A 21,049-nucleotide genomic window follows, 5' to 3' on the forward strand; every position below is an offset into this window, starting at 1 on the left:
TGGACAGCATTTGTGCTAATACTTGGTAATACTCTCAATGATTTCATCTCAACATCCTCACTTAGTATCACTTATAACTTATTTTGTATGAAAAGAAATAAGCCCATAAAATTATTAGCTTATTGGTTTAAAAAGAAAAAAAAAAAAAAAAAAAAAAAAAAAAAAAAACCAAGCTTATTACAACCTTTCAGCTACACCTGAACCTGAGCTTTTTACTATTGTACCACGTCATAAACCCATATAGATAAACCCATTCTTCTTTGATGCCCATAGTTTATACATTTTATAGCAGTACAATGACAGAAACACTTCTCTGATGACCATATACAACAGCAACTACTATGTACAAATTCAATAAACTGACAGTGAAGCAAGAGGCATTATAAAAGAGCTCATCTCCTTTGAAGAGTGTGTGTATTAAAACAATGGGATTAAAGGACTTCGAATTCAGCAAGCGATTTGGTCATATAATGAATGGGGAAGGAGGGGAGGGAGCATATTGGAAACCACTTCCTTTGTAGGCAACAAAAATCCCTACAAAATATAGTTCTATGGAATAATTTTATAATATTCATTTCACTTAAGTCTTAGTCTTTAAAATAATTAATATTCAAGACAGTAAAAGGAAGGCTTGTAAAATTACTTACTCTTTGTCCTCTCTCCCTCATTCCTAGAAGCCATTAAATCACCTGAACGCATAGCAGACATAATCTTCTGAGCAACAGTGGAGAGGGGTGTCTCACAGAGATCAAAACCTACACATGCCTCATAATTTTCCATTTTCATAAAGCCCTAAATATAAGATAAGTACCCATATATTAATTTTAAGACTTTAACAGGATTTATGTATATTATTTTTAAAAGGTAATTAATAACTATAAGGAACAGGTTTCAATTATGTACCACAAACAGGATGTGGAAAAATGAGGAGACATGTTGATGCAAGCTGAACTGGGAGGCTGAGGCAGGAGAACAGTTCAAGCCTGCCTAGGCAGAGCGAATTTAAGGACAGTGTAGGCAACTTAACAAGACCCAATCTCAAATATTTTTAAAGTTAAAAACAAAAACAAAAACAAAGATGCTGGGGATAGAGCTCAGTGGCAGAGACAGCATTAGCTTGATATGTGTAAGCCCTAGATTTGATTCAATTTGATGGGTGACAGTGGCACACACCTTTAATCCCAGCACAAGAGAGGAAGAGGACAGTGAATCTCTGAATTCAAGGCCAGCCTGGTCTACGGAGCTAGTTCCAGGACAGTCAGGACTACATAGAAACACCATGTTTTAGAGACGGGGGAAAAAAAAAACCCTCATTTTCTAATGAACCATTTTTCTTTTCTTTTTTCTTTTTTTCGGAGCTGGGGACCGAACCCAGGGCCTTGCGCTTGCTAGGCAAGTGCTCTACCACTGAGCTAAATCCCCAACCCCTAATTAACCATTTATGAAGTAAAAAGTGTACTTAAATAACCCTCAGTTCTGAAAACTACCTATTATTAATTTTCAAGCATATGACTAACTATAAATATGGAAATTAAAACTGGCTTGGGTCATCAAAGCAGACAACCTGCCATCTTGGCACTGACACACCATACTGACCCCTGAGCAGGTAAAGGTTTAGGTGGAAAGTATAAAACAAGCATCTGGTTCACACATCTAAATCACCTGGTGCCAATTTAAAACGATTTTGCTACCACCCACCAGGAAAGCAGTTAATATCTTTTCCAACATTATTTTCTTTCTAAAAGTGACCATAAAACATTCTGAGAGGGGTTGGGGATTTAGCTCAGTGGTAGAGCGCTTGCCTAGGAAGCGCAAGGCCCTGGGTTCGGTCCCCAGCTCCGAAAAAAAAAAAAAGAACCAAAAAAAAAAAAAAAAAACATTCTGAGATATGTCATTTTTTAAAACTGGCATTCCATATACCAAAGGTAAAGAATATTCTTAGAGGTATTTACTACAGCTGATCTCTTAAGGTATTTAGTATTTAACACAAAAATATCATAAAGTGAGCTCTTTGGGAGCATTTGATAACTGATAAGCACTCTAATATGGTGATGCATGCTGATAATCCCGGCACAGTCAATGCAGGATTATGGATTCAGAGAGAGGCAAAGGCAAGCAGGCACTCTGAACAGTGATTACAGGGGTTAACAACCAAACTGACGCAAACTAAACATCCCCTACTTTAAACGTGCGGGACCAAAGTGTTTCAGATAGTTTAATTTTTGTACATATACAATTAGCAATCTTAGGGATAGAACCCAAGCTGAAATGTGAAATTCATTTATATTTCAGACAAACAGAAGGTTGTTTTATAATTTAGCATATCTGTTTTGTGACTCTGACTTGTTATATAATATTAGACACAGAATTTTTCACTCATGGAATCATCCCAGTTACTTATAAAGTTTAAGATTTGGGACCATTTAAAAATTTCAGATTGGGGTTGAGGATTTAGCTCAGTGGTAGAGCGCTTGCCTAACAAGCGCAAGGCCCTGGGTTCGGTCCCCAGCTCCGTAAAAAAAAAAAAAAGAAAAAAACAAAAACAAAAACAAAAATTTCAGATCAGTGAAGTTCAACTTAACACTGAATCTATTAAAATATAAAGTTCCATTGATCTTAACTTATAAACATAGCAACATTGAGGCTGACAAGACGAGCTAATCACTGCCCCAAGACTGGTGACCTGATTCCCATTTCCAGAGCTCTTGTGGTAAAAGAAGAATTCTGACTTTCCAAGTTGTTCTCTTATCTCACATAGCCATCATAGTACACACTAACGTGCAAGACCACAACACACACATCCCTCCCTACATACAAATGTAAAATAATATTAGTAGTTTATTAGATATAGTCCAGTACTTTAAAACACAGCTGGCATAGGAAAGATTCTGTTTTCAGAAGTCTTCAGTCTTTAAGACCCAAGGCCTTAATCTTTAACTGGTTTTCTAAATTTTCCACAACATCTTTTAGATACTCTTCATCTTTAAAAAAATATACATATAATTCTCTTTCCACTTGATGCAATTTATTAGTTGCCAAAATTCTTCTTTTTGTCTTCACATGAGCGAGAATATCAGTAAGGAGATGATTTAGTTTATTCAACTGAGATTCAACTTGATGAAAGTGCTCCATTAACTCCTGAAATGGGAAGAAAAAGCCTTATTTCAAGAATATTTATTCCAAACACCAACTAGAAATTTAAAATATAAAAGGAAATTCTGTGACTTAATAACTCCTCATAATAAAAACATATATCACACGCTCTTAATTTCAATGCTTGGAGACAGAGGCAGAAATATCTGGTTCCAGGCTAACCAGATCTACATAATTAATTCCAAACCAGGCAGGACTACACAGTGAGATCCTGTCTTTAAAAAATAAACGAGGGGGGTTGGGGATTTAGCTCAGTGGAAGAGCGCTTGCCTAGCAAGTGCAAGGCCCTGGGTTGGTCCCCAGCTCGAAAAAAAAAAAAAAAAAAAAAAAAGAAAAAAATAAACGAGGGGCTGGAAAGATGGCTCAGCAGTTAAAAGCACTGACTGACATTCCAGAGATCCCAAGTTCATTTCCCAGCAAACACATGGTGGCTCACAACCATCTGTAATGGGATCCGATGCCCTCTTCTGGTGTGTCTGAAAACAGCGACAGTGGACTCACATAAAATAAATGGGGATGAAATCATGTCTTTAAAAAAAATAAAGAATAACAAAAATCTGTAATTAAAGATTACTGGGCTAAAGAGATGGCTGAGTGGATAAAGGTGCTTGCTCTAAAGCCCTAACGATGTGTTTGATTCCCCCAAGCATACAAGCTTGAAAGAAACAAGATACTTCCAATTGTCTTCTGATCTTTCTGATCTGTAGACAGGTGCGTACCACTCCCTACACAAAAATAAATGCAATGAAAAGTTTTGGGCATGTGCTCATGTCTGTAATCCCAGTAGTAGGAAAGCTGAGGCAGGATTGCTGTAAGTTTAAGCTCAGACTGGAATACATACTGATTCACACTAACCTGTACTGTAGCATGAGACCCTATGGCAAGCAAACAAGAAAGTTTCCACCAGATTTATAGTCAATACAAAAATTAACTATAATAACATCTAATAGGCAATTCTGAATGACTCAATGCAAACTCTCACTTCCTAAAGTGTACCTGATCTGTTCCATGTCTTTATACAATCAACAAATATTATTGAATGCTTACCTTGTATCAAACACTGTTTTATAACTATTGACACAAAAACAATGAACAAAAACTTCCTCATGAAGGTCTTATTAATGAAATGTCATTGTAGCTTAATCTGTGCCTGAGACATATAAGTGCAGGAAAAACCTTGAAATGAAGTCTAATTTAAAAAAAAAAAAAAAAAAAAGCAGAGAATAGCCTTGTTGGGACACCAGTGGAAGGGGAAGCCCTTGGTCCTGCCAAGGTTGGTCCCCTAATGCAGGGGAATGTCGTGGGTAGGGGTGGGGTAAGGGAGGTGGATGGAGGGAACACCCATATGGGGGAGGGGGTGGGGATGCAGGCTTATGGACAGAAAACTGGGAAAGGGAATACCATTTGAAATGTAAGTAAAGAAATATATCTAATAAAAAATAAAAAACAAACAAACAAAAAAACAATCATGGGCTGGAGAGATGGCTCAGCAGCTAAGAGCACTGATTGTTCTTCCAGAGATCCTGAGTTCAATTCCTGGCAACCACATGGTGGCTCACAACCATCTATAAAGGAATCAGATGCCCTTTTCTGGTGTGTCTGAAGGCAGCTACAGTGTACTCATACATATTAAGTGAATAAATAAGTCTTTAAAAAAAAATAAAACAAAATTGCTTCAGTATGGACCCACAAATGCTTTGTTGGGGGTGGGAGGGCTCAGGAAGCCCTCCCTTCTGTCTCTCCAGGCAGTTAACAGTTGGGAGGGAGACTTTTTTGGGTAGTAGAGCTGCCAATAAGTTAACTGCCCATGCTCCAAGTAATTGGCCTCTCATTTAAATCCTATTATTGCAATTCTGGTTCACCAAACTAGACTCGGGTGGAATCCTTTACTCATTTCTGTCATTGGTGAGCCTCAGCTAGGTGAATAGATGGTTTATTCACGTCACCTGAAGAACTAGAAATATCAGTGGGGTGGACTTTGGGACATTAGCCAGACCACCAACCATTGATTTACGTCTGCCTCCACACTGACTAAAGGATACAGGGAGCCACAATCTTGCTGAGGTCTCTAGAAATGGTAATGTAGATTACTTGACTATATTGTATAGTCACATTGACAATAAAAATCCAGAGTGGCACGCTGAATCTTCAACCATTAAAAAAAGAAACCTGCCTCACAAAAATTTCTTTTTTTTTCTGTCTTGTAAAATGAATTACACAGAATACTTAGTGAAAACCATGCTAGCATATATAATTCTTCTGTAAGAACTCAGACTTGTTAATGTCTTATGTTTAATAAATTTGATTTCTTCACTTTTGGCATTTAAAGGATTTAAACAAGTCTCTAGAGTTGTCCAATCAAGCATTCTACTCTTCAAAACTGTAGCCAGTTAGCAGCACAGGGTCTCCTAAAATTTGTAGCTATCACTACCTGCAACATTCCAGAGCTTCCGTGCATGTCCCACAAGCAACTGGGTGCTTGTTATAAAACTACACTTCCTTGGGGGTTGGGGGTTTAGCTCAGTGGTAGAGCGCTTGCCTAGGAAGTGCAAGGCCCTGGGTTCGGTCCCCAGCTCCGGAAAAAAAGAACCAAAAAAAAAAAAATAAAAAATAAAACTACACTTCCTGGCCTCAATTTGGTCTAAATTATTCAATCTCTGCAACAGAACCAGGAATCGACGTTTCGATACTTTGCTCCCTGATGATTCCAATGTACAAATTAAAAAAATGACTGCTTTTTGACCTGCCACATATGCCTATTTCACAGATTAGTACTTTTCAATACATTTTTAAAAAAGATTAATTTTGACATTACTATTTTTAATGTTCTCTAAGAAAATTTTGATAAATAAAAATTTGGTATACTAATAACCTCACTTTTAATTTTAATTAAACCCTAATGATCTTAAAGTGATAATATTCCTATAGCACATACTAAACATGTTCGACTTCACTAATAAAACTGACTTGACTTTTTAAATTTCCTTTTTGGGGAGGAGGGGAACAGGATTCTGCATTTCTGGCTGTCCTGGAACTCAGTATGTAGGCAAGATTAGCCTTGAACTCACACAGATCTGCCTGTTTCTGCCTCCCAAGTACTGGGATTAAAGGTGATCACCACTGTGAACAACCCAACTTGATTTTTTTATACCCTAATGAGGTAGTAAAAAACATCAATGATGCCAAATAGTGAGATTATAATAAAAGCTCTTCTGGGGAATCTGCAATGCTTTTTCACATCTCCACATATCTGCAATGATGCATCTCATAGTAGAGACTATCATGAGGTAGCTGCTGCTGATGGGCAAAGCACCATTTCTAAGATGAGCGTGGTGACACAGAACTATAATCCCACAACTTGGAAGCAAAGACAAGAAGACAAGGTCTATATAGTAAGTTCCAGAGAAGCAAGGGTAACATGGTAAGACTGTTTTTAAAAACAAAAACAAAATAAAACAAAACAAAAAAACCCAAACATTTCCACCAATATTCTTGATGTACAATATAGAAAATGAAGTCAACTGTGAATCACAAAATAATTTAGAGCAATTCAGAATTAAATGCAAGGCTTTAGAAGTATTCTATTCATTTTAATTGGCTTATTTTTTCCTTTTAAAATATGCTGGAGAGTAGCATGGGGACTGGGGGGACATTTATTAAAAAGAATGCCAATGGCTCATGCTCAAAGAGCAAAAATTGATAGATGGAACCTTATGAAACTGAAAACCTTCTGTAAGGCAAAAGATACAGTCAATAGGACCCACATGCACTAACAGGCTAATATCCAAAATATATAAAGAACTCAAGAAGCTAACCTCCAAAAAATTAAACAACCCAATCAAAAATGTGGTGTAGAGCTAGACAGAGAATTCACAACAGAGGAATCTCGAATGGCAAAGAAGCACTTAAAGAAATGCTGAAAGTCCTTAGTCAGAAGAAAAATGCAAATCAAAACCACCCTGAGATTCCACCTTACACCAATCAGAATGGCTAAGATCAAAAACTCAGGTAACAGCACATGTTGTCGGGGATGTAGAGAACGGGGAACCCTCCTCCATTGCTGGTAGGATTGTAAACTGGTACAACCACTCTGGAGGTTCCACAGAAAATTGAAAATAGATCTGCATGAAGACCTAGCTATACCTCTCTTAGGCATATATGCAAAAGATTGCCCCACTATACCATACCACAGAGGTACAAGCTCCACTGTTCATAGCCAGCCTTATCTGTGGTAGCCAGAAACTGGAAACAACCCACATGTCCCACGATAGAAGAATGGATACTCTCGTGGTATGGAGGGGCTGTAGCAGGAAGAGGATGGTGTGAAAAACAGCATCTCATGCTTCTCTTGCTGTGCACAAACCACTTCTGGAGAAATTGGATCTGGTGTCTTTATTCTGCTTTCTGGCTCTTAAAAATGCAATTTTGAACTGGTTCCAATGCAATCCTGTATCACATGAGTTAATCAAGTACCCACACATGTAGGGCAGACCAAGGAGCCGGCCTAGAAGTAATCTCAATCAGAAGAAGCAGATATGGAGCCACAAAGACATCACAGCTGGATCAGGACTATGTCAAGAAGAGATGGGCATTGGAGGAACTCAGAAAAGTTGCTTCTAATACAGTCTGGAGATCTTGGCAGTGGTTCTGACTATGTGCCCACTACTCATGGGTGCTTAGGAAGCATGCTGAGAGGAGCTGAGCTCCCCACCAATGAAACAGCCCTACCCTTTACTCCTGCCACGAGGCGCTGCAGCGCTGCAGACACCAGGAGGTGGAAAGCAGGAGGTGCACTACCTGGCTCTGCATCTCTAGGCTTCTGTCTCCTCCTCCAAGAAAAGGAATGGAGAATCCTGACCTTAAGGTTTGCCAAGGAGATCACAGATGTGCGCACATAGTGAACATGTTCCACTTCTGTTTAAACCCTGTTAATGTTCTTGGAATTGCCAGGAAATTCAGATGAAGAGTAAGAAAAAGTAGAATGTAGGTGTAGGTGGAAAGGTGTTGTCTAAATGTGTAATACCTGTCAAAGACCTGGGTCATTTTCAATGTTCTCACAGGTGGAGACCTTAGGCACTGATATGTGATGGCTGAGAAAACAGATTAGTAGTTCAAGGGGCAAAGGATTATTTGTATATGAAGAGGGTATGAACTAAACACACGAGTGCCCCTAGCTGGCATTCCATGGATAAGGCTGGGTCAAGCACTTTATATGAATAATCTCAACTGGGCCTCACAACGCTTTAGTGAGGAAGTTGTTACTAAGATGAGAAAATTCAGTTGAGGGAATTAAGTACTTTTGTCAAAGATCATTAAAGCAAAGCCAAGATTTGAAGCTGAAACTATCAGAACCTTGGCTCTTTCCACACTGTGCCAAATGTGTTTGGTTGTTCCTCTATGCTATCAGGGCTATGATCCTGAGAAGCACACGACAACCATGTCATCTGGGTTCTAGTTTGGTTCTGCAGTCAGAAAATATACATGAACCATAAGATCTCGGAAAGAATATCAAAGCCACTTTTGACTGCTGTCATCTACAGCAATGTGGATTCTAAGATCCTGACACCACATCCAAAAATGTCTTTAGGGTTTCAGCTGACCAATACCTTTACTTTCCCAGACACAGCCACTCTTTCTACTCTTTCAATGAGAAGCAAATGACTTATATGATCTAGGTATCAGCCTGGCAAGATAGGGTCAAAGCTGAGGACATTGGCAAGATGTCATGAAAAGTGAGATAATTATGTACTGGACCAAAACCGAGAGAGGAAGGTAGGGTCAGAGGACTCCCAATAGGCATAGGATTCGTTAGGCTCCACTTTGAGACTAATTTCAGAGCCAGAAATTGCTACTGAGGCTGAAATCTTCAAGATAACTCAGGACCTCGACAAGACAGCCTTAGAGCTGGCAGCTGAGTGGGTTAGAAGACAAAAGATGAAGAGCACACCTGCCTCCATGACCCCTAAGAACCCACATGTTTCATGCTGATTGCTCACTCGAGAACTTGACTAAGAATATACGTTGGCTGTTGCCTGTCCATGGGATACATTCTTCTAGCCTTCTCTGGCCTCAGGGGGAGAGGAGGTGCCTAGCCCCACAGAGACTTAATATGTTAGGGTGGAGGGATACCCAGGGGGGCCCACCCTCTCAAAGGAGAAGAAGTGGAGAAGCAGGGAGGATTGTGGGGTGAAGTGACCAGGAGGAGGAGCAGTATAAAGTGAATTAATTAAATAAAACACACACAAAAGAAGAAGAATGGATACAAAAAATGTGGTTCATTTATACAATGGAATACTATTCAGCTATTAAGAACAAGGTCATCATGAGTTTTGCAGGCAAATGGATGGAACTAGAAAATATCATCCTGAGTGAGGTAACTCAGACAGACCCAAAATGACACGCATGGTGTGTACTCACTAATAAGTGGATATTAGCCAAAAAAATATAGAATACCTAGGATACAGTCCACAGAACTAAAGGAGGTTAACAAGCAGAAGGGCCCAAATGAGGATGCTTCAATCCCACTTGGAGGGAGAAGAAAAAAAATCACAGGTGACAGAAGGAGGGAGGGACATGGCGGAGGGAAAAGGGGAACATGATCAGGTATGTGGGTGGAAGGGGACTGGAGAGAAGCCCTGAAGGCCAGCAGAATGAATGAAAATATTCAACTTTGGGGGGGAGGGGGGACTCTAGAAAGTACTGGAAACCTGAGAGATGAGAGACTCCAAGGCCTGACACTATTACTGATGCTATGGTGTGCTTACAGACAGGAGCCTAGCATGGCAGTCCTCTAAGAGGCCCAATAAGGAGCTGACTGAGACAGATGCAGACATTTACACCCATCTTCTAGACTGAAGTCAGGAACCCCCGTGGTTGATTTAGGAAAAGGCTGGAAGAAGCTGAGAAGGAGGAAGAGCCCATAGGAAGACCAACAGTCTCAACAAACCCGGACCCCTGAGATCTCCCTGACCCTGAACCACCAACCAGGCAGCACACATGAGCTGGTCTGAGGCCCCAAACACATATACAGCAGAGGACTGCCTGATCTGGCCTCAGTGGGAGAAGATGCGCCTAACACTTGAGAGACTTGAGACGCCAAGGGAGTGGGGAGGTGTGGGAGGGGAGGGGGGTATCTTCTTGGAGACAACGGGGAGAAGAAATGGGATGAGGAACTGTGAGAAGAGGGACCAGGAGGGGAGCAATGGCTGGACTGTAAAAAAGAGAATAATAAAAAAATAAAATATGCTCAAGAGTAACAAACTAATGAGCCAGAGAGACACCTCAGTAGATAATGGTACCTACAGCCAAGCTGAGTTCAATCCTTGGGACCATACAGTAGAAAGAAGAGAACCAACTCCTATAAATTGTCCTGATCTCAGTTGTGCACCATGGCACACATGCACCCACACAACACACATGTAAGTATAGTTTTAAAAATGAGAAAAAAATGTCTACCTACATCTTAAAAGACTCCTTGTGAGAGAGAAAGAGAGACAGAAAGACAAACACAGAGTGATGAGTGTCTTCCTTCTTCTTGTGCTCAAAATGAGAACCTTGTCTGCCACTATGTTTTGTCTAAGCACATGGGGTCAAATGATCATGAATTAAACTCTCTGAAATCATGAGCCAAATCAATCTTTTCCACTTTAGGTTGCTTCTATTAGGTATTTGATCTGCATAAAAGTATGTATATATGAGTTACTAACACAAAAACTAACCACAGAAAACTAGAAATTATTTTAGCATCTGTCAAGAGAACAGGAAATTATGAAATTTTATATAATGAAACAGTAATTATATAAAAGAAAAAACTAGTATGTGTCTACATAGATGAGTTTCAAAAATAATATTAAAAAATATGTACATGTCAGGTACAGTGGCACACGCCTTTAATCCCAGCACTGGCGAAGCAAAGGCAGACAGATCAATTTGAGCTTGAGGCTAGCCTCATCTACAAAGTGAGTCCCGGTTGAGCAAGGAATACACAATGAGATGCTGTCTCAAAAAATAAATAAAGGAAATGAAATGAAAGCAAGCAAATGTTAGTTACTGAGAAGCATGTTTGTAATCCAGCATTCTATAAACAAAAGAATGACTGCAAGTTTAGGGCCAGCTTTTTTAAAGACCACCCTGGGCATATGAGACCTGTTTCAAAAAAAAAGGGCTGGAGAGATGGCTTAGTGGTTAAGAGCACTGACTGCTCTTCCAGAGGTTCTGAGTTCAAATCCCAGCAACCACATGGTGGCTCACAGCCATCTATAATGAGATCTGATGCCCTCTTCTGGTGTGTCTGAAGACAGCTACAGTGTACTTATATATAAGAAATAAATCTTAAAAAAAAAAAAAAAAAGTGTTGGGATTGTACTTCAATGATGAAGTCCTTCCCTAGCACGTAGAAGGCCCTAGGTTTTATCAACAGCCTCAGTGACTGAATACTAAGTTGAGGAGTACAGGGTTGTAGTGGGTTGCCTAATGTGTTAAAACAGGAAAGAAAAAAGGCTTTGGACTCCTTCCAAAGTAATGTGGATCAGACATGACAGAGGAAGACCAGCTGAAGATCTTGGCTACAGACAGGAAGGAAATAAAGATCAAGAAGATCAAACAGGACAGGTGATTCCTCTACAGGACAGGTGATTCCTCTACATGGGAGCAGCCCTGAAACTGGCTGAGACATAAAATTATCTCTAGACAAAACTTCAGCCTATAAATCTTGTTGGTTATAGAATCCTCAAAATTCATCATGTCATCCTTTCATATGGCATGAATGAAGATTACAACTTGGTTATTGACCAAACTAACACATAAAAAGAGACAGTTGTCTTTCACCTGCTCAAACAAGAAACAAAAATTCATCCTTAACTGATCTATGCACCTTGTACAATGCATACAAGTATCTTTATAGAACTAAATATTGGTTATAAAGTTCATATATTACAAACTAAAGTACCAATAGGACAGCTCTGACAAGCCTCGCTCTCAGGAATGCTGAAATGACTCGCTATTACAGCTCCCTGCATGATCCTGCCTCAACTGATGTTATTTCCAGAGACCTACTTCCTCAACAGCTTCAGAAAATCCCCTGTGATCTCAGTTCATGCAGCCTTTCAGATGGCTCTGGTCAGGACTTCAGTTAAAATGAAATTTCTCACAAATGTTATAGCTGGCTTTCTTGAGACTAAGCATTTTTTCTAATTTTCTTTCCCCCACCCCAAAAAAAAAAAAAATCCTTTGCCCCAATTCAACAGGAAGCAATCATAAGAAAATCATCACCCTAATCCTTTCATTTGAGGTATCTGGTTTTGGTTATTTTATAAAATATGTTGTCATTTTTAAGTGATAATTTGCAAACAATTATAGTTCTGAACTGGGAAGAAATAAAACAGAGAACTTAAACTCACATTTCTATTTTTCCTTTCCTCTTTGCTATCCTTCTTTCTTTCTTAGGTAAAGGGAAGGGGGGTGAAAAGAAAAAAGGAGGATACAGTAATAAAATAACAAATTAGAAAAATAGGGATGGATTATTAAATTTACTCTTAAATATTTTATAGCCACAATCTTAAACCAATAGAAATCTTTAAATTTTGATGCAGAATTGAAGTTATATTTTCTTATATTGGTAATTTATATATTGATACAAGTTAAGACTTTTTATTGGTATACATCTTTATGTAGTGATATAAAATTTTAAATTAATTTTGTTACTCTTAGCATTGTGCATATACAACTCATTTAAGAATATAAGACTCTCCTTTTAATAGCTGCTATTACAAACTGTTTAAAATAATTAAGCAATGCAAGTTAATAGTCAGATCATTAAACTCATGATCATATAAGATACTAATTACTATAAAATGTTTTCAAGGTTATTCATATAGTAAACAGCTAAAAGTAATCAATATTTAACAATTCAGTTATGCTATATGTAGATAGATGGCCTTCAAAAGCGTCAGAGATCCATAGAATATGACATTTAATGTTATTTCATTATTAAAAGATCTTTTGACTATGAGACATGTGTGCTCCTGACAGTATCCCCATTCCCCTTCAAGTATTAGTATTCCCCAGTATTAGTATCTCCATGTGGAGTTGCTTCAACTGTGGCAAGCTAGCCACTAGGCAAGAAATGTCCTAATTTCATCTGCAGGCAGAATGCTGTCCATAAGGTCTGTCACATGTTCTGGGCCAAAGGCTAAAGATAGAGGCCCCACCATTATAAGAAATGTTGGGAACTGTTCAAGTGGTCAGCTGTCTCTGACATTTCTATAGTTTTGAAAGCTGTATCTTTATGCTTCCTGCATACTTGGGTAATATTTCATACTCAGGTAATATTTAATCCTTTCAGAAATCTCTGACAGGGTTAAAAACTAGATAGTTACAGTCTTACAATTAAACTTAAGTTGTTTAACACTAAAGATGTTCTAGATTTAAAAAGATAAGTTTTAGGATGGTAATACAAGTTAAAACAGAAGATGTTTTAGGTACAAAATTATAAACTCATTGAGATAGGCTAGATGGTTAAATACCTCACCTAAGTTACAAAATATAGACTGAACTTTTAAATGTAATTCATACTTAATAATTCTCATAATTGCTTCAAAATAGTTCCTAGTATGTATTGTTTGTTACTATAGAGAAAGAGCCTTTTTAATTAGACAAAAGGGGGGAAATATAGTATGCTAGCCTAATGCTTGTATTCTAATGCTAATCTGGGCCCCCATAACTGGTTGTCCCAGAGAGAAGAGACCACAAGTAACACCCTGAATGACCCTGCCCCTAGGTTATTTCTGACTGATAAATAAAAATGCCAACAACCAATAGCTGGACAGAAGATACATAGGTGGGGTTCAGATTTCCAGAGCTTGGGAAGGACCACAATGAAAAGGAGAGAAGGAGAAAGAGGAGGAAGAGGAAGAGAAAGAGGAAGGGGAGGAAGAAGCTGCCGTAAGTTAGGTAAGCCATAAGAACTTGACCCTGAGGCCTGGCCAATTGGAGTAGAGAGCAGCCCAGATGAAACACAGTAAGTAGTAAGTAATAACTCGGGGTTATTGGTAGGAAAGTAGACTCTTAACAACACAGAGGGCAGGACGCTGCCCAGCTCCTGTGCTATTAAAGGTTTATTGTAAATATAAAGGCTGTCAGTGTGTCTTTCATCCAGAATGAAAAAACCAAAGGTGGGGTAGAAGCCTCAGGCTGGGGTTTAGATAAATAACTGTTAACACAGAGTGAGAACAAACAAGTTAATGAAACGTCCAATTGAATGCATATAAAATTTGAAAACAGAGAAATTAATACACAATCTAATTTACTTATATAATAAAACTTAGAGGCAGAACTCCTCAAAGAAGGTTGGAGAATTCCATTAGGAAAAGCCATGTACTGTGTCACTTCATCAGCACATAGACTAAGACAAGAAGGACACAGAGGTTAGCATGGCCCTGTATAGGATGACACGCAGATTCGAAAGGTGGTCCATGTTTTTAGTTTGCTTCTTCCTCTGGAGCTATATTTTCTACTGACAATTACTTTTCAAAACTGTGTCCAAGATTTGTTATAACACAATTTAAATCCTGTTCTGTTCAGAAATAACTGATTCAACAAAAGAATGGAGAGACACCACAAACTAAGAATCTGAAAAGATGGCTTTAAACACATTGACCCGAGCTGTAAACAGGCACTGCTCAGGTTCTAGCTCACCACAGATGACTGTTTCTTTTCCTCCTTCCATCTATTATTCACAGTTGACAAAACCTTTCTCCAAAGCCTCCCTATTTTTTACATGTACTATATAAGAATTCTTAGTATATGTATTCAATCTGCCTTGTTATGTATATATGCTGTTAACATATATATTCTATGTGAAAGAAAGGAAAAAAGAAAGCATGTACCATACATATGGATTTTAAATACAACTATTTGCTAAAAACAAGTTTTCTTTCTTTACATAGTATCAATATTATATATCCTTTTATAGTGTCTGAAAACTATAAATTTTCAAATTCCGTACATGAAACTCAAAATCATCTGAAAAAAATATATATATTAGGAGTTAAAAAGTCGTAATATTTTTATATGGTGGCACAAGCCCCTAATCCTAGTACCTGGAGATTTTGAGTTGGAGACCAGCATAGGCTACATAGCAAGACTCTGTCTCTCAAATTCAAGTAAATATTATATTAATTTGATGAAATAGGATAATCTTTTCTTCATATTTTTATATGAAACATTTTTAAGTTATTGTTTTTTCATTTGAATGAGTATTTTTGCTTGCATGTGTATGTGTACCACACGTGTGCTTCGTACTCACTAAAGCAGAGGACATCAGAACCAGTCACAGATGGTTGTGAGCCACCATGTGCCATGTGGATGCTAGGAATGCAACGTGAGTCCCCTACAAGAGCACCAAGTGTCCTAACTACTGAGCCCTTGCCAGCTCCTACAATAAACACAACTTTTAAAGCATTTTAAATTTCTAGGTAACACCCACCTGATCACAAAGCAACAGCTGACTCCCTCCATGATACAAAGCGTCACACAGCATGTCCACGTCCTTATTCAGTTTAGACAAAAAGAAATAATGCTCTTGAGTACATACTGCCAACTGATCTCGTGTTACAGAAACATCTTGTTTCAATTTCTCAGCCACTTCCTCCAGCTGTTCATGGGTTATAAACAATTCTTTTTTCTTATTGTCTCCTTCTAAAAGTTGATAAAGCCTAAAATACAAAAATATTAACAAGAATTAAAATTAATTAAATTTAATTAAAATTAAAAAGAAAAATGTTCATGTTAGTTGTTTTCAAAATTATAACCCACCAAATTGGGAAACAGATAGTGATGGCTAATTAACAACTGAAAAGTAGTAATTTATGTGTTTCTAATATTGAGTAATTGAAACCATCTCAGGTATAATATTATTTCGGAGAAAAAATATCTAAATTTGAGTATGTTGTAAAATCCTGTCATCCTGGCACTCAGGATGCTAAGGTAGATGGACCTGAGGTTCAAGGATACATAGCAAATTCAAAGCCAGTAAGACACTACTCAAAAGATAAATAATTCTTTAAAAGCAATATCTCGGGTTGGGGATTTGGCTCAGTGGTAGAGCGCTTGCCTAGCAAACGCAAGGCCCTGGGTTCAGTCCCCAGCTCCGAAAAATATAAAAAAGAAAAAAAAAAAAGCAATATCTCAAGTTCCAGTTTCTCCATCTTCCATATTTTAGATATAAACTTCATCTTGGGGTTGGGGATTTGGCTCAGTGGCAGAGCGCTTGCCTAGCAAGCACAAGGCCCTGGGTTCGATCCCCAGCTCCGAAAAAAAAAAAACTTCATCTTGATTCATAACTGCCATTAATTTACTTCAAAGGGAGCTTCTATGATATGTCCCAAGAAAATGCTTCTTTTACAGAATACATCTATGATATAGCAGCAGCAACAATGACAGGAATAATCAATCTTTAATGCTTATTTCACAAAATTGTGGTGGGCTTAAAAGAGAAAAACTAAAAATGTAAGACCTATATAAATGGCCATTAACAACAAACTAGCTATTTTAATTTGTTCAGTATTTGGTTGGTAAAAATCCTGGTAATTGGGGTTGGGGATTTAGCTCAGTGGTAGTGCGCTTGCCTAACAAGCTCAAGGCCCTGGGTTCGGTCCCCAGCTCTGAAAAAAAAAAAAAAAAAAGTAAAAAAAAAAAAAAAAATCCTGGTAATTAACAAAACCATTTTAACACTGCACTTAATGGCAGAAAAATCCATCAGCCTGTAAGAAAAAAGATAAATCTAAAGCAGCATGGTATGCCTGCCTTAGAAAGGACATGCTCCTTTTACTCATACTACACATACATCAACACACAGCCTGCTCTCTGTTCACACACACAAAAACTTTCCCCCAACATAGGGTTTCTCTGTGTAGCCCTGGCTATCCTGTAACTTGCTACTCAAACTGCCTCCAAGTTCTGGGATTAAAAGTTAAAGTATGTTATTGTGGTCCTACCAAAAATGAGTAGTATATAAAATGTGTGTGTGTGTGTGTGTGTGTGTGTGTGTGTGTGTGTGTGTGTGTGTGTGTGTGTGTCCCCGCATGCACACTGGGAGTCCTAAAGTTAATGTTGGGGTATTCCTCAACCACTCTCTGCCTCACTTTTAAGTCTCTCATGAACCTGGAGCTCACATTCCATGAGACTGGCTAACCAGCAAGCACTAGGGATCCTTCGGCCTCTATCTCTCCAGTGTAGAAATGACAGGAGTGTGCCACAGCTTTTTTATGTACTTTCTGGAGGATCAAATTCAGGTTCTCAAACTTGAACACCAGCACTGCAGTGACTGAGCTCTCTCCCCAGCCCTCTCCAGTCTCCATGCCAATCTCTCTTTCTCTAAAATACAAAGTCTCATTGTGCAACTCAGGCTGTCCTAGAATTCTTGCTATGTATCCCGAGCTGACCTCAAATTCAAGATTCTCCTGTCCCAGCTTCCAGAGAGTTGAAATTAAATATGTAATCCTATCACCACACAGGATTTAAGACACAAATGTTCGCTGAACACTCTCATTACACAGCCCATAAAGGCCTCAAACTTAGTATAGCTCTGCCCCAGCCTTCTAGGTGATGGGATTACAGATACAAGCCACATCGGGCCAAGTACAGACTTGTGGAGTCTAATACTTTTAGCCTTCAATCCCAGTATCCTGTTATCATCAATTGCTTAGATATCCAGGAAGGACCAGCTTTCATTTTAGTGATCTACCTCATCAGATAGGGAAATAAAGTCTTCCCGTCCTACTACCACCACTACAATCAATCAGTTTTGTGCCCAACAATAACTATAATACAAAGCTGTATTCAAATTTCCTGTCCCAAATCTAGGTGTCTACGTGGGAAGGAGATATTTTATCACTTTATTCCCCCAACTCATTGACCTCAGCTCTACAGTGGCTACATTGAGACCTAACATGAACAGAAAGGGAACAAAAAATTTAAAGGAAAAAGAAAAGCAGAAAGGCCAAATCTACATACAAGTAATTTTTAAACCTTTAAAATTTCTGTTCCATCTCTCCAGTATTTCACAAAAAGAAAAGAAAAAAATGCTACGGAAGCAATGACATATACGTACCTATGAGTAGAATGGTCTTTGGTGTCGATGGGAGTCCTTGAGTTTAACTGCTCAGATGCTGGTAGGTCTGTTAACAAGGCCAAGTGCTGGCAGAGCACTGTGTTTCTTTGACTGAGCTGCTGAACCAAACTCTCCAATTGTCGATATGTATCCCAATGTTTTCTCAACTCAATCTCATATGCTAACTGAACCAGCTCAAACGATGCCTTCTGCTTTATCAGCTCATTTAACACTAACTCTTGTCTTGCTGTATAATAATCTTGTTTAGAAATCTGCAGATCAAAGTCGCCCTTAACAACTGGCATGTTCAATAGCTGAGCATTCTCCTTTACCAAAGCAGGCAGAGTTCTGCCTTTTATATGAGTGATTTGTTCTTCAAGTTTGATAATCTCACTGTTCAAGCTAGAAATTTTTGCATCCAAATTTTCTTTCCCAATAACCTACACAAAGAAAGCAATAACATTTTAAACTGTAGGTTTAAACTTTTATTTTAAATTATTTTCATTTTTGTTTTAGGTGGTCAGATAATATATGCAGTGAATAAAAACTAACTTATTAGTATAAACCAAAACTAGTTTTAAAGAAAAAAAATGAACTAAGTCAAGAGAAAAGTCAGCACAAGCTACTGAACATCAGTGCTTTTATACTAGGTATGTATACAATGGCTAACAAACTAGAAGGTCTCATCGTTATCTTAATCATAACTTTAAAAAGTGTATTACTCATTATAACAAATGAAGATTTTTAGTTTTTCTTAAAATTATGTAGTAGGTATTTTCTTAGTCCATGTAGCACACAGATTTACCAGACTTATTTTATTACTTCAAAATTTTTCTGTTGCAGTAACTAATTTAATGCAGGTATTGATTCAGAAACCTCTACGTTTTTATTCAACTATCTAGTGGTTATATTATCAAGAAAGCAGGCTTCTAAAGAGTGCAGATAAACAACTGCAATCTATCTATAAACTCTCAATACGAAAGAGAAATTGGCTCCACTGAACACTGGACTTCATTAATAGCATCTTCTCATCAGAGGAAACAAGGCAGAATACCAGAGTCAAGCAAGTAGTTTCTTTGGTGTATGACATAAAAGACAAACGGCAGTTTAATCTGTGTTTGAAATGACACGATTTTTCAAATTCATAATGCAAATTAAGATAATATGAGTGAGGATAGAATTATTAAATTCTAGTAATGATTAATATATTTGTATGAAACATATACGGCAAATAAGTACTGAACAAATATAGAAATTAGAGTCCCCTTTTCTAAAGCAGTAGCAATATTAAACTCTATATTTCTAACTACAATCTGAATTCAGTCTTATTTCTTATGTTTACCTCTTTGGTTAGTCTATGAAGATTCTCTTCTGCCCATTTTACACTTGACTTCATGCTCAAATTACTTGCTTTCAAGTATATGAGCTGTTGTTGGGCACAGATGCATGCCATCTGCAGTCTAGCCATCTCCATGCGTCGTTCCCCAAGGATTTCTCCATTATAGCAAATAGATGGTGTTTGTATATCTAGAAGCTGAAAATTGTCTTCATTTGAACTTTCGACTACTTCATGTATACCCTGAAAGAATTGCTTTTTTGTATATAAGGTTAAGGCTGCTGTGCTCTGCTCTTCTTGGCTTATATACTTTCCCAAGGAAAACTGAGATAAAAACACCATTGGATTTGTGCTTTCACTTAAATTAGAATTTCTAAAGAACATCATCAAATTATTAACCCCCTCAGTAAGAACCTGGAGTTCATTACTGAGCTTGGTATTCACAGCATTTAGGGACCCCTGCCTTTGTTTCAGCTTCTTAGTGGCTTCCTCTTGTTTGGTATTTAATGCCAGAGACTTGTAGCTAGTTTCAGAAGCCATTAACTGGTATTTATTCCGTCGCTGAATTTTTGAGTTATTTAATTTCTGCAGAGTTTGAACCTCATCCTCTAATCTCTGAATCTCTTTGTCATCCAGTTTACATGTCTTCAAATCAAAAGTTTTACAGGTTCTAAGAACTTCATCCAATGCTGTTCCTTCTAGGATGGGCTTGCCTGATCGCTGAAGATTGCTGAAGGCTTCCAATTCTTTTTCGGACAATACATTCTGTTCACTCACATTCCCACAAAACCATTTCAAAAATGACTCATCTTCAATAGCCTCAAACAGCCAGTCAAAATCTTCTCCATTAAGAATGTCAGCTTTGGGATAACCAATTTTTTTCAATGTTTCCACAAACTCTTTTCCACAACTCATGGTTTACCTACTCCTGTGTTTTATATTTGACATGAAATTATGGTTTTTTAAAACTAAGTTCAAACAGAAAAAAAAAATGTTTACACTAAGTCCATAGAAGAAGGAAAAAAATACAATCTACAATATGTTTTCCTAATGAGGGAAAAAACACAAGTATTAGACCACAAACAAGGAAAATGCATTTTAAAAATACAGACAATTTTATCAGGTGGCTACTTGAGAGAAAGGCAGATGCAGGTGCAATATCTGATTAAAACAAAGCAAAACAGAAGCAATCAAACAGTAAAGAAGAATCTAAGGGGTTGGGGATTTAGCTCAGTGGTAGAGCGCTTGCCTAGCAAACGCAAGGCCCTGGGTTCGGTCCCCAGCTCCGAAAAAAAGAAAAAAGAAAAAAAAAAAAAAGAAGAAGAATCTAATTAATGAAGATATAACGATAAAAAAAATTAATTTTTCCCCAATGATGAAATTACTTAAACTACATTTTGCAAAATAGTTTTCCCCCTTGTCGTTTAGGAAAAATATGCCTACCTTTCTAA

At 37.9% G+C, this 21,049-nt stretch overlaps 1 protein-coding gene across 4 annotated transcripts in view; it reads right to left on the reverse strand.

The window, feature by feature from the left end:
- Haus3 (HAUS augmin like complex subunit 3) overlaps positions 1 to 21,049 on the reverse strand; it is a 34,376-nt gene that overhangs the window by 12,649 nt on the left and 678 nt on the right. The window contains exons 2-6 of one of the 4 annotated variants that reach the window (XR_004389483.1): positions 19,605 to 20,645; positions 18,263 to 18,702; positions 15,638 to 15,866; positions 2,860 to 3,138; positions 648 to 792 (exon numbers count right to left, since the gene is read on the reverse strand). Coding sequence is in view for 3 of the 4 variants with exons in the window: in XM_032917054.1 (XP_032772945.1) it covers positions 2,905 to 3,138; positions 15,638 to 15,866; positions 18,263 to 18,702; positions 19,605 to 20,513 (1,812 nt within the window). In the remaining variant the exon portion in view is untranslated. Of the gene's footprint in view, positions 1 to 409; positions 793 to 2,189; positions 3,139 to 15,637; positions 15,867 to 18,262; positions 18,703 to 19,604; positions 20,806 to 21,049 lie in introns of those variants that run through there. The other 3 variants (XM_032917054.1, XM_032917052.1, XM_032917053.1) reach the window with 3 other exon arrangements.

The sequence above is a fragment of the Rattus rattus genome, chromosome 11 (assembly GCF_011064425.1).
Source record: "Rattus rattus isolate New Zealand chromosome 11, Rrattus_CSIRO_v1, whole genome shotgun sequence".
Lineage (NCBI taxonomy): Eukaryota > Metazoa > Chordata > Mammalia > Rodentia > Muridae > Rattus > Rattus rattus.